The sequence below is a fragment of the Nematolebias whitei genome, chromosome 5 (genome assembly GCF_014905685.2).
Source record: "Nematolebias whitei isolate Nwh7 chromosome 5, NemWhi1, whole genome shotgun sequence".
Classification (NCBI taxonomy): domain Eukaryota; kingdom Metazoa; phylum Chordata; class Actinopteri; order Cyprinodontiformes; family Rivulidae; genus Nematolebias; species Nematolebias whitei.
Genome location: NC_056502.1, coordinates 15,327,059 through 15,340,438, shown reverse-complemented (window position 1 = coordinate 15,340,438; position 13,380 = coordinate 15,327,059). Strand labels below are relative to the sequence as shown.

The 13,380-nt window shown below is 38.3% G+C and overlaps 2 protein-coding genes across 2 annotated transcripts; both read right to left on the bottom strand.

Moving 5' to 3' along the window:
• Positions 1–3: 3 nt before the first annotated feature.
• si:dkey-26c10.5 (uncharacterized protein LOC563797 homolog) lies at positions 4–5,288 on the bottom strand. The gene is made up of 6 exons (XM_037676240.1): positions 5,049–5,288; positions 4,870–4,974; positions 4,700–4,756; positions 4,149–4,300; positions 3,951–4,048; positions 4–266 (listed from the first exon to the last, which is right to left on the bottom strand). The coding sequence occupies exons 1-6, from the start codon at positions 5,137–5,139 to the stop codon at positions 140–142; spliced, it is 630 nt and encodes a 209-aa protein (XP_037532168.1). The 5' UTR covers positions 5,140–5,288; the 3' UTR covers positions 4–139.
• A 5,541-nt stretch (positions 5,289–10,829) lies between these two features.
• Positions 10,830–13,302, bottom strand: zgc:92606 (uncharacterized protein LOC100000242 homolog). Its single transcript, XM_037676249.1, has 5 exons — positions 13,117–13,302; positions 12,028–12,117; positions 11,706–11,784; positions 11,417–11,535; positions 10,830–11,212 (listed from the first exon to the last, which is right to left on the bottom strand). The coding sequence occupies exons 2-5, from the start codon at positions 12,115–12,117 to the stop codon at positions 11,147–11,149; spliced, it is 354 nt and encodes a 117-aa protein (XP_037532177.1). The 5' UTR covers positions 13,117–13,302; the 3' UTR covers positions 10,830–11,146.
• Positions 13,303–13,380: the final 78 nt, after the last annotated feature.

Genomic DNA, 13,380 nt, shown 5'->3' with positions numbered 1-13,380 from the left:
ATCTTCTGTTAGGCTCATTTTATCTGATAGACAGTTTTCTTTCTGGATACTGACAGGAGCACAATATGGGAAAACAAATCATTTGCTGCATTATTGAAAAGTTGAAGTTGAAATTTTTGATCAGGAAACAGGGATGTGATCAGAGATGCTGCTGGCAGATGAAATATGTGGCGGCCCAACAGGAAGCTCTGTCCCAGTTCGTCTCCACTGGATCCTCACTGCTCAGAAGGGCGCAGTCTCCATTTTGGGTAGATTTTGCCCAGAAACTGTGAACAAACAGGAAGACGGGGAGTCTTAAATGCTGTTCTGTTGTTTCACAATGTTGTTTTTATCTATTTTTAGTAAGGCAGAGGTAGAAAATATATCTTGTGTTGCAACAGTGTTGGAAGAGGAACCAAACACAGGGCAGAAAAAAGTTAAAATCAAATCAAGTTTTATCTTTGTGGGTTAGAACAAGTCCAACAAAGGGCAAAAGGAAGTTGTTTTTTTATATTTTAAGAAACCAGACAGCTAGCAGGGCTGGCTGGCTGGATGGATTGATGGATGGACAGACTAAGCCTTAAAAAAAAGATGTTAGATATTAAAGTCTGTTTACCAGTCGTCTATTATTACCCTCAGCTGAAGGCCAGAAACATTTACATTTTTTTTGCCTGTGTGTGTGTGTGCGTTTCTTTATACCGTTAGCAATGCACGTCATAAACCAACAATAAACTTTAATGAAGCTCATGGGGCGTAATCCCTGGGTGTACATCAAAAACAGATCCAATTCAAGATGGCCACCACAGCAAACTGACCTCAAAAGCACGAACACGACTAGTACTCAGTCATTTTAAAAGCTACTAAGCTAAAAGTTGGTGTGGTAGTGGCAAAGTCATTTTTCAAAATATACTTTGAGGTCTACACATTCCCCAACATATTTACTTAAAACAAGGGCATTAATTGTTGAAATAGCTGTTTGTCTGTTAGCAAAAATAAAACCCTCACGAACCACAGAAAGATCTTAGTGAATCTATCATAAGGTAATTTTTAGCTGTAAATCTAAAATTCATTAGCGTTTAAAATAAGCTACATTAAATATAGCCACCACAGCTAATCTACCTTAACAAATACAAAAATATTTATTATAACTCTGTTTATAAATCTTTTTCTTTTGACTGTTCCCTTTTCAGGTGTTGCCACAGCGAGTCATCCTCCTCCATCTCTGTCCTCACTCCAGCTACCTCCATGTCCAATCTAACTGCATCCTTAGATCTCCTCTTTGGCCTTCCTTTTTTACCCACTGTCCCTCCTCTGGACATGTCCAAACCATCTCAGTCTGGCCTCGCTATCTCCCAGTTGTTCAACCTGTGCTGTACCTCTGATGATCTAATTCCTAATCTTATCCATCTTGTCATTTCTAAGGAGAATCTCACCATCTTCATTTCTGCCGCTTCCAGTTCTTTCTCCTGTCTTTTTGTCAATTTCACTGTCTCCAAACCATAGATCAGATCACAATTCAATTCAATTTCAATTCAGTTTATTTATATAGCGCCAAATCACAACGAAGTTGTCTCAGGGCACTTTACAGGAACATTCACATACATAAAAGCCAAATAGTAAAGTCCTCTATCACTTTTACAGCACATCTTACCACTGTCCTGCTGTCCTCATAGAATGTCCTGTACCAGTCTAGCATACTTCTCTGCCACTCCAGAGTTCCTCATGTAATACCACACCTCCTCCCTCGGCACCCTGTCATATGCTTTTTCTAAATCCACAAAGACAAAATGAAGCTCTTTCTGACCCTCTCTGTACGTCTCCATCAGCACCCTCAAAAGCAAAGATGGCATCTGTGGTGCTCTTTCTTTGCCTGAAACCATACTGCTACTCACAGATAGTCACCTCTCTAAGTCTAGCTTCCACGACTCTCTCCCAGATCTTCATCATGTGGCTCATCAACTTAGTTCCCCTGTAGTTGCTACAACTCTGTACACCACCCTTGTTCTTAAAAATGGGCACCAGCACACTTCTCCTCCATTCCTCAGGCATTTTCTCACCCTCAAATATGCCATTGAATATTTGAGTCAAAAACCTCACTGCCATCTCTCCAAGACATTTCCAAACCTCCACTGGTATGTCAACAGGTCCTACTGCCTTCCTCTTCTTCATTCTTTTCAGAGCTTGCCAGACTTCACTCTCACAAACATTTCCCCCTTCCTGGTTCACAGTTTCAATGATCTCTATGCTTCTTTTTCTTTTATTCTCTTCATTCATTAGTTCCTCAAAGTACTCCTTCCATTTGCCCATCACACACTCTTCACTTAGAACATTAGCATTCCTATCTTTAACAAGCCTAAAGTGCTGCACATCCTTTCCAGCTTGATCCCTCTGTCTGCCAATCGGTACAAGTCCTACTCATCCTCTTTAGTGTCCAGCCTCTCATACAACTCATCATACACTTTCTGTTTTGTATTTGCTACCACCCTCTTTGCTCTATGTTGCATCTCCTTATATTCCTTTCTCCTCTCTTCAGTCCTCTCACTGTAATATTTCTTCTTGGCTAATCTCTTTCTTTGAATGGAGTCCTGCACTTCACTCTTCCACCACCAGGTTTCCTTATCATCCATTCTCTGTCCATATGACACAGCAAGTACCTTCCCACCTGTCTCTCTAATTACTGTTGCTGCAGTAACCCAGTCATCTGGAAGCTCTTTCTTACCACCCAACACCTTTAACAGCTCCTCTCTGAATTTCTCACAACATTTCTTCCTTCTTCATCTTCCACCATTTGGTCTTCTTCTCTGATTTTACTATTTGTCTCTTCATAACAACAACAGTCATTCTACACAACCATCCGATGGTGTCTGGCCACGCTCTTCCCTGCCACAGCCGTACAGTCTCCAATCTCCCTCAGGTTTCCTCTTCTAAACAGAATATAGTTTACCTGCATACTCCTGCCTCCACTCTTATGCGTCACTCTGTTCCTCCCTCTTTAGGAAATAAGCATTAACTACAGCCATTTCCATTCTTTTGACAAAATCCACCACCATCTGTCCTTCCTGGTTTCTTACCTTGACACCAAACCTGCTCATCACTTCCTCATCCCCTCTGTTTCCTTCACCAACATGTCCATTCAGGTCTGGTCCGATCACCACTCTCTCCTCCCTGGGAATACTCTCTATCACTTCATCCAGATCCTTCCAAACTCTCTTTTTTTCCTCAAAATCACATCCAACCAGTGGAGCATAACCACTGACAACATTTAGCATCAGACCTTCTACTTCCACCTTCAGGCACATCACTCTATCTGACACTGTTTTCACCTCTACTACATTATTTTCCAACTCCTCCTTCAGTACCCCCACTACTCCATTTCTCTTTCTATCCACACCATGGTAAAACAGTTTAAACCCTGCTCCAAGCCTTGCTGCCCTTCCACTTGGTCTTTTGGACTACCTTTCTTCTCTGCATCATGTCAGCCAATTCTCTACCTTTGTTTGTCATTGTCCCCACCTTTAGAGTTGCAACCCTCAGTCCTACATTTTTGACTTTCCTCTTCTCCCTCTGTCTCTTGACACATTTCCCTCCTCATGGTCTTCGACAAACAGTAGCACAATTTCTGCCAGCACCCTGTTTGGCAACAGCACCGGTGTCGGTCGCTGTTAACCCGGGCCTCGACCGATCCAGTATGATGTCGTTTAGATAAACTCGCATGTTAGTTCTGGCAAATGTGTGGCACTGGGTGCCCTCCTGGACACAACCCTTACCATTTACCCGGGATTGGGACCAGCACAAGAAATACACTGACCTGTGCTCCTTAAGGGCAAGTTCAGTTTACAAATATTGAACAAAATTTTCTTTCTTAGAATGAAATAATTTTAGTTCAGTTCTCTAACATGAAAAGCAGTGAGCAATACGAATTAATTCAAACAATGCTAGACCTTTAATTTAAGATATATCTTAAGAGTCACCTCTGCTCTAGCTGTTTGTTGTCGACCCAGTTCCAGGCATTGTTGTCGTGTCTCAGTCCGATCCAGTATTTCACATTCCCATAGTCAGTTAGAAAATTCTGTAAGAGAGATCTCAGGTGAAATTCGGACCAAAAAAAAAAACCCACATAAAATGTTTGAACTGAACAAACTGCAGAGTTCAGGCGCTCTCAGACTCACCTGGACGCTACGAGTGGTGACGACAGCCAGAGATCCACCACTGGAGCTGCAGTTCTTCTGACTTTCATCCCACGTCAGCCTGGTGGTGGACAGGAAGAAACACGATTTGCCGAAGGGGATCCAGCCTTTGGAGCACTGCTGGCTGTTGAGATCTGGAAGAAAAGTGAACTCAAGTTCAGTCAAGTCCACAAGGAAGGACTGAAACAAAAACACCAGGAAATAATAAAGTTCAAAACTTTTTTTTTTTCCATTCCTCTGTATTTAACATGTTCTGACTCAGAGCAACCAAATATGGATCTAATATATTCAAGAAGGAAATCATGCTGGGTAAAGTCCAGAGACTTTCAATAAATTACATGAAAACTTTCTTACGAAAACAGGTTAACATAAAATAACTTCCTCAAATGTTTTTTTTTTTTTAATTATTATTATTTTACCTCTGTGGAAGCTACAAAAGCAGAACTGCCTATAAATGTAGCGATTAAGAAAGTATCAACTTTTATTTTATTTTTTTTAATTTTTGCACTTTACTTTTGCAGCTTCAAACTTACAATTGTTTTGCATCTTCTGGCACATCTGGGTGGGGCAGGAAGGAGATCCTGATTGGACTAAAGGTAAAAAAATAAATAAATAAAGACAGTAGGAGTAATGTGAACCTAGAGCTTCTTTTTTTTTGGTGTCTCTGCCCCAGAGCTGCAGACTGGTGGGGTTTGTTACTCACGTTTCATGCTGAGGAAGACGACGACCAGCAGGAGCAGAAAGCAAAGCACAGTCAGAAGCAAACAGCCGAAACGGTACAGACGTTCCTTTCCTTCAGTCCATTTCCCTGAAAGAGGAGAACAACAAGCAGGCTATCAGTGAGCACAACACAGACCACCATGACGAGCAGCTCCCTCCTACCATTCTCCCCCTCCAGCTCCACAGATAACTTGGCGGATAAGTTCTCATCTTTTTTATCCTCAACATCCCAGCGACAGAATTTGATGTACATGCTGTGTTTCTGAGTGAGGAGGCTTGTTTCCTGTGTCCTGCTCCGTCTTCCTGCCTGCTCCAGTGCAGCTTAAAGAGCCCCTGCTTTTGTCTCGTCGCCATGGCAACATCCGATTCCTAAACTATGAATGCGGGACAGTGCATGGTTTGTCCTTGAATGTCTCTCTGCGCTCCTCTTGAGAGAGAGAGTGTGAATGTGTGTGTGTGTGTGACTTTAACTCCAAAACAAGAGATAAGATTTCCCCCCAGGTCCTTTCACATCAGTGTTTGGGCTCAAACCGTGCAGAGGCAGAACTTGACGACACGACTGGTTCTGATTGCAAGCTTCAGGTCATAAACATGAGATTACAAAGCAGAATTTTGTGTATATATATATATATGTATTAAAAAAACCAAGGTCATGCTCAAAACATTTCCAATAAAAACAACCCAGGAACTTTACAGTGAACGTGTTGATTTTTCAGATTTTTTAAAAATATGATTAGTATCATAAAAACTAAACGGGGCACATTTATTTATTTATTTGTTTGTCGTAAATTATTACAATTTAAGCCTAGCATCCCTTGATTGAAGGATTGTTTTATGCTAAGAAATGCCGCCAGATCTTCAAAATACCATTATGCACAAACTCATAAAATATTGGGATCTGTTGATCTGTTAGCCCTCGGTGTATATGCTGTGAAAGACTCTCAGCTACTACCACATCAAACTTTAACCCAATATCTGTAGCATATCTGTATATTTAGCTCAGCTACAGATGTTTTTTGTGCTGGGTACAGGGTTGATTAACTGGGACGCCATCTTGACTCCAAACAGCCAATTCCGTCCAGTGATTCAGGGGATATTTTGCTAACGTTACAGAAAAACACCAGTCAAAATCCTTGTCGCTCTGCCATGAGAAGTGATAAAGATGGACAATAAAGCAGAAACACGACAGCAGAAAGTCTAACGTTGAGCAACACAGTTCCAAGGTGTCTGCAGGGCATTAAAAAGCATTGTCATTAAATGGCTTTAGATACATTTAAGACCTTAAATGGCATTAAAAATCTTTAAATTTGAATCTCTGTGGCATTAAATAGTTTTCATTGTTCTCAAGAAAAATGAGTCTTTTTAATTATAAAATGGATACATGCAAACTCCAGGTAAAGTGGGTGGAAAATGAGGAATTGAGAGGATGGCTGCAGCCCGTCGACGGTCAGAAGGATGAAGCATTTTGTTGGAAAAATAAAAAAATTTAAAAAATTAAAAAAGCAGAAGTTGCTATGTGGAAAGGTGAGTCGGGGTTGTGTCAAAAATTGTTGAGCTGCTGCAGGAGCTCGCACAGTCTGCTTAAATGTCCATTTCAGTTTGATCCGCTGTTTCTGTTGCTTCAGTTCTCAACTTAAACTTTATTAACACTAAAAGACAAATATTTGTACGCCCAAGATTATAGTTAAGATGTGTCTCCGTTTATCTTTTTATGGCAAATTCACAACATTTTCATTGTGAGTTTCAAATTTTCATAATCAGAAAAATCTGAAACTCATTTTTACACAAGATTTTAGCAAAACAAACGGGGTGAGGCGATGATGTAAAAAAAAAAAAAAACATTAAACAACTACAGCTTTGTTAAGAAAAAATATTGACGATGGCACGCAGTAACTTTGTATTGAGTTTAAAATGTTATTAAACCACAACAAAAAGAACCGATAACTACGGAGTCCTGTGAGGGCCATGTCGGGAAAAATTATTTTGCATTATCCAACAAAGTTCAGTCAGGTCATCTGGACTAGTTTGTTTTTGTTGAGATGTTTCGCCCTTCGTCCAAAGGAGGATGAAACTATCCAGAGGACCTGGATTATTGAGCATGAACTTTGATGTTTTGAACCACTTTGGCCATGGTTGCCTCAGAGGAGTCGACAGGGGAGAAGGCGGGCCCCAGAAACCATCTTACCACCATCAAACTGGTTGGTCCACTATGTGAGCGTGCGGCTTGTGAGACTGAGTTTGTTTGTGGCTCCGAGGACTGAAGAAGTCAAGTCAGATTTATTTATAAAGCACATTTAAAACAGGAACTGTTACCAAAGTGCTTAGTCATTGGATGAAGGACGAAACGCCTCAGCTATAAAATAATGCGTCCAGATGACCTGACTGAGCTTTGTAGGATTTTTTTTTAACCTGGATTATTGATCATGAACTTTGAACGTTTGCATTATATTCATGCAAATTAACTGAATTACCTGTGACTCTAAGCAGGAGAGCAAACAGCCGCTACAGATCCAATGCACCACCTTCATTTGATGTAATTTAAATTGCACATTTTCTGTTGTCTGCTCTAAACATTTAACAGTTGCATTAAGTTCTGAAACAGGGCTTGGTAGGTGACATGTGGGCCAGTAATCCATGCCTTTATTTACAATTCAAACTTTGTTGGATGTAACTTGGGACCCTGTGTACACGATTTTGTTCCACCACATGTACCACATATGATGAGAATGACAATAAAGAAACCTTGACCTTGTCCTTCTCCTATCCAGAGTTTAACAGATTATGTTTTATCTGCTAATCTGATGGACATTCTCTAAGTTAAAACATGTCTTGATGGTCTGTGATTAAAGACTTTGCACTCGTTCATTTTCACTTGTCCATATTGTTGTACTTAATAAATATACATATTGTACATATGTTACAGGCATATAAGAGTATATAGTATATGGAGTGACAGTGAAAAATAAATATACACACATACTGTACATGGAGGTGCTCCACGCCTGTTTGGCTTCTGTGCGGCTTGTTTAAATAAGTTTGAATTGACAAAAGATAAACGCTTGGAAACTAAGACTAAATCTTCTGTAAAACGAAACAAAAAGTTATGTAATAGTTTATGCATTAACTGTCAGTGTCATCAAAAAGGGCGTTAAAAATGGCTCTTAAAACGTGTGAAGTTTCTGCATTCACTGTTGATGGCATTATAAATGTTTAAAAACGGCATTTAAAAGCTAAATATATGATTGGCTGATTTATGCAGAAACCCTGGTACGTAGACATTTATACTTTCACTTCAGAGACTCAGGAAGTCATCTGGTCATTTGAGGTTTAAAAGGCACATTTATAAAAACATTAAGGTGTTTTTACTTATCTAAAGTCATTATAATCTCAGTGTATTTCAGTATAACGATAATAAAGCTTATTCTGATAAAATCAAGGTTTTCTTCCTGATGAGCTTTATCTGTGTTTTGTACGGTTATCCACAGAGTCTAAGGATGTTTATTTGCATTTTACAGTTTTGCAGCTGTTTTTTTTATTTTTTTATCTGAGGTGTAATTTAAATAAATTATTTTAGACCTAAAGCACCAGTCGTTCATCCTGTTAACTACTGCAACAAATCATGTTATTTTTACACCAAAGGTTCTGTTTGCTGGAGCGAGTTGTGTTTTTGGGAAACTGTGTGTGAACTCCCACTTAATAAAATGATGTTCCGATAAGACAGAACCACTCCGTCGAGAGAGAAACCATAAATATATGTTTAGTCTTTAGTCCTAAGCATGGGGAATGTGTTTCTTTTTGTACAAATTATTTAAGTTTCACTAGTTAAAGAAGAAGAAAAACATACTTTTTTTTTAATTGTATTTTATTATTCTCATATAAAGTTTGTCTGTAAGACTCAATGGCTTGTTTTTTTTTTTGTTGCTAAACAGTTTTAGACAGTGATACTAAATTAAAAAGCAGAATAAGAAGGGCCCCTCAGCTACAGCTACTTCTTTATTCTTTTTTGGCATTTTTTCCTTTTACTTCTTCAAAAATAAAACATAAAAAAAGATGAACTTTAATGTTTCTAGCGACACACAAATGAGCTGCTCTTAATTTTAATGTATCAGCCTCTGAACTCGTAATCAGATCATCGTACTCACGGCTGCAGAAACGAGAAGTGGATCTGAACTACTTCTATAAATTAAAACACTGTCTCTCTTTTTCATAGGACAAATCATTTTAAGTTGTCATGGTATGTGAGAAAAGTCAAGATATAAAGGCTCAGTGAGCCACATAACAGACTGCAATCTTTTATAAATCAGTATCCACATTAATCTGAATTAATCAAGTTCTCACAAAACTAAAGAAGCAGCTGCATCAGAGTTTCTGTTTTTTTTTTTTTACTAAAATCTGTTCAAAAAATGCACCTGCTACCTGACTTTGTGGTGAAAAAACATAATGTCTGATAGATTTGACATCCATAAAATGAATCTACAGGATATTAATACATATTCAGTGAAAGTACAGAACAACAGAAGATTTCTACAAAGAAATATGAATATTTGCTAACAATTATGGCACTAAATTACACAGTAAAGTCATTTTAGCAAAATGAGCAGTGTAATACTGCATCTTATTTTGCACATTTTAATCTTTTTGTATAGACACGTTGCACTGTTTGACTGTAAATTATTTCAACTTTGATTACATTTTTTTCTGCTGCTGTAAACTTTCAGACTTTTTTTTTAAGAATATCTTTTTAAGGTACTCTCGGTTGTTCAAACATGAAATTTAGACTTTTTTAAATTATTTATTGCCAAGTTCAGCTATTTTTAATCAGAGAAACATAAAAAATAACGAGTTTATAGTTAATTTTGTCCAAACATCCATGCCTGAACATGCCAGCTGTTTTTTTTTTTTTTTTTTTTTTGGAAAGAGAATAGAGCTAAAAAAAACTAATTGTTTGAGGGTTCGTGGTTTGAACAAAGACAGATATATCAAGAGATGAGCTGAAACTTGTTGTTTTAGGGCGTTTTTTATCTCATCAGATGCAATTAGACTGAGCATGTTTCAGCTTTTCTTGTGAATAAAACTACAAGTCATGTAATATTTTCTGTAAACATGTACCTTTGGTCATTGAAGCTGGAGGATCAGTAAAAATGGTCTCAGAGTAAATGTCCTCAGATGGACTTTGCAGTTCATCATACACTTTAGACTCGGCTTCCTCTAAAAACAAAAACACAACAATCTTACGTTTACTGTAAAATACTCATCATGTTAAACACATACACAGAATCAAATATGATTATAGTTTTAGAATATTTGCAGAACTCCCAGTTTCTCTCACTTTGTGTTTTCACCTCCTCCAAAGTTGCATCGGTGCTCCTTGATCGGATCTCCTGCAGCTCCATGCTTCTCCTGCGGCTTTCGGTTTACTCGGAAACTCTCTGGTCAACTCACAAAGAGTTATACAACCTTTTCTCCTCCTAGGTGGAGAAATGCTGCATCAAGCAATCCAGAGCAGTTATAAAGAGACAGAAAAGTTAAAAAATGACTCATCAGTAGACTGAACACTTCCCCATTAAGATTTCTTGCTGCCTTTGCTCTAAGTGTTCAGACATTCTGCCATCCCATTAAAGCTCAATGATCTGTGATGACTTGATTTACCTCATAGGAATTAAATTGAACAAAATGCTTGTTTATTTGCATTAAAAAACCTTCTTTATGTGTACGTGAAGTGATTAAAATATTCATTTTGTTTTGAAATCCTCATTTTCTGTAGAGAAGTAAACACACACAGAGCAAACCCACTTTTTGAATTTCCTTTATTCTCCACAAAAGTTTATGATAATTTACAAAAACAATAATTCTATTTGCATTAAATACAGATGACTGAGAAAGATCACGAGAATTCTCATTTTTATCATTTCCTTTTATTTGCGCTCATTTTCCAAAACCCTCCCGAAAAAAAAGAAAGACCACATTCTGTGGCTTAGAGTTTAGAGTGAAAATACTGTCAAAGATTAAAACCTCCAACCGGTGGCCCGATCCATTCTGTACAAAGTTTGTTCCATCCACCGCAACTCATACAGGACATCCTTGTTAAAGAGATTAATAATCTCAATGCATTTCTTTCCTGGTAAAATAAAGGTTTAAATAAAATATAGGCAATTAAAGTGGCGCAAAGCGTAACAGAAAACTTTAAACTCTTTATTCCAATCTCACTCTGCCCGCTCTCATTCTCTCTCTCCGTCTTTTTTCCAGTCTTTTGTCCCCTATCAGGCACCATACACGCTCTCGTTACTGTAGGTCATGTAGAGGAACAGGTCGTCCTCGTGGTGCTCCTGCAACATGACAAGCAGCGTGCGGCACAATCAGCGTGAAACATCAACAGACAAATGTTCAACGATAAAAACTTCTCCAAAGTCATAAAATGTCTGATGGAAAAGGAAACTAAATATGTTGTTGAAAAAAATCTCCAGGTTTTCAAAATAAAATGTAGAAATGTTCTGTAATGTTTGTCGCGATGTTTGTGGAGATGCTCTTACCCCGTATACAGTAGAGAGGGGACAGCTGGACGGGGGGAGGGAGTTGTTGACAAAGAAGAAGAGCGCTTCCTCAGGTCTCAAAGACATACGCTGACGGATCAGAAAACACAACTGGCCCACTAAAAAAAAAAATTCAAAAAGGGGGAAGGAAATGGAGTAAGATGGTCAGCTCGAATCACGCAGAGTTCTTCTGTTTCATGTTAGAAAAAATGAAAGAAAAGAAACTACTGGAGATGACCATGTGACACATGACACCATTACAGTTTTTAATTCATGCATGTGAAGTCACCTGTTAAATCTGACGGCACCAGGTATTTCTTCTTGTCCAGTTCAGGAGCTCGCGACCTCGGAGCCCTCTCCACAATGATCTTAAAATTAAAAAAAAAAACATTTGCGAAAATACACAAGTTCATTTTTCAAAGTAAAATACATAAAAGTACAAGTCTTAGTATAAAAATCTGTTTAAAAACAAATGATAAATGTGATTTTGGTTATAACGTTAGCTTTAAATAACAATATGGATGAATAGAGAGAGCAGTAATTCCATCAGATTATCTTTGCTCATGTTTGAGCTTCTTCAGTCCACTCCAGGTAATCACCATCACACTGACCGGTATCTTGTCAGGATGCTTGGCCCGAACTCGCTCTCCCTCTGCTCTCCTCACCTCCAGTGGTACCGAGCGCTGATACGGACTGCCCATCTGAAAGCAACAGGGGGGGACAAATGAAGCGTCTCACAAAGGCTTCATTTACGGAGCAGACAAAGAAGAACGAGCACCGTCTGACTTCAACCACTCTGTAAACAAGTGACCCTGTCAGACTGAAGAGCAAGGCACCGTGAGATAAGACGTGAGAAAGTTTTAATCAAGTTAGGAGCAAAGGTCCAGTTAGGGTCTACACTTTAGATAAATGTCAGCTGTTTTAAGACTTTTGTGTAAACTATGTGCAAAGAGCCACAAACCAATAAGACAAACTGCTTTTTGGCACTAAATGAAGAAAATGTACATTCGAGCCAATAACAGCTATCATTTTTGAAGCGCTGTAGTGCATTTTATTGCACAAGCACTCGGATTTGATTTTGTTTTTCAACAAACACACAAAATATAGTTTTTGCTCATATGTCCTTTTTAAATTTTATTGTTTGCGTTTTTAAATATTGGTTAAACAAAACAAAACCCAAGACCCCTTTTCCACTTTAAAACATAAATGTTTGCAAATTATATTTTTTTAAAAATTGCCCCAAAACAGACACTTACCGTAATTCTGTTTTTTATTATCAAAAATAAAGTGAGGTTGCAGAACTAGACCGTACAGAGACAGAATAACACATAGTTTATAACATTAACATAATAATAGGAGACTGAGACGCAGTTTTCATGGTTTATTCACATCTGGAACATCAAACTGCCAGATGTTAGCAGCTGGCAGGAGATGCCTTTTTTTTTTTTAATCCAGTTTTCTGGGCTAACAAAGTTCATCACAACCTGAGGCCACGTCACTCTTTTGGACAACACTATAATAAAAAAAAGCGACTTAAGCAAGCATATCTATAACATATTCTTATAAAAAATCACTTCCTAAACACAACAAAGCTTAAATAGAATATTTACTTAAAAACATCAGGCTTAAATCGGACCGTTTATTGCGACAGCTAGCAACAGTGACGCTAACGATATTTAAAAATGTTCCTGTGTACGTACCTTTAAAAACACAAAAAAAGCAAGCTTCACGTGAAACAACCCAAGTTCAGACACACTCCGATAACTCTCCGAGTAGTAAGTTTTATTAGTAAATCTCTTGTGATGATTTTTGAGCTGAAGAAACGATCAAAACGCACAAGACAGATCTGGATTTCCAAGATGTCTACCGCTTTCCTGCTGATGTACGAAAACAACAACAAACACAAACGGCCCCACCTACCAGAAATACAGCCAATCAGAGGCAAGCAAATTGATTGACATTAG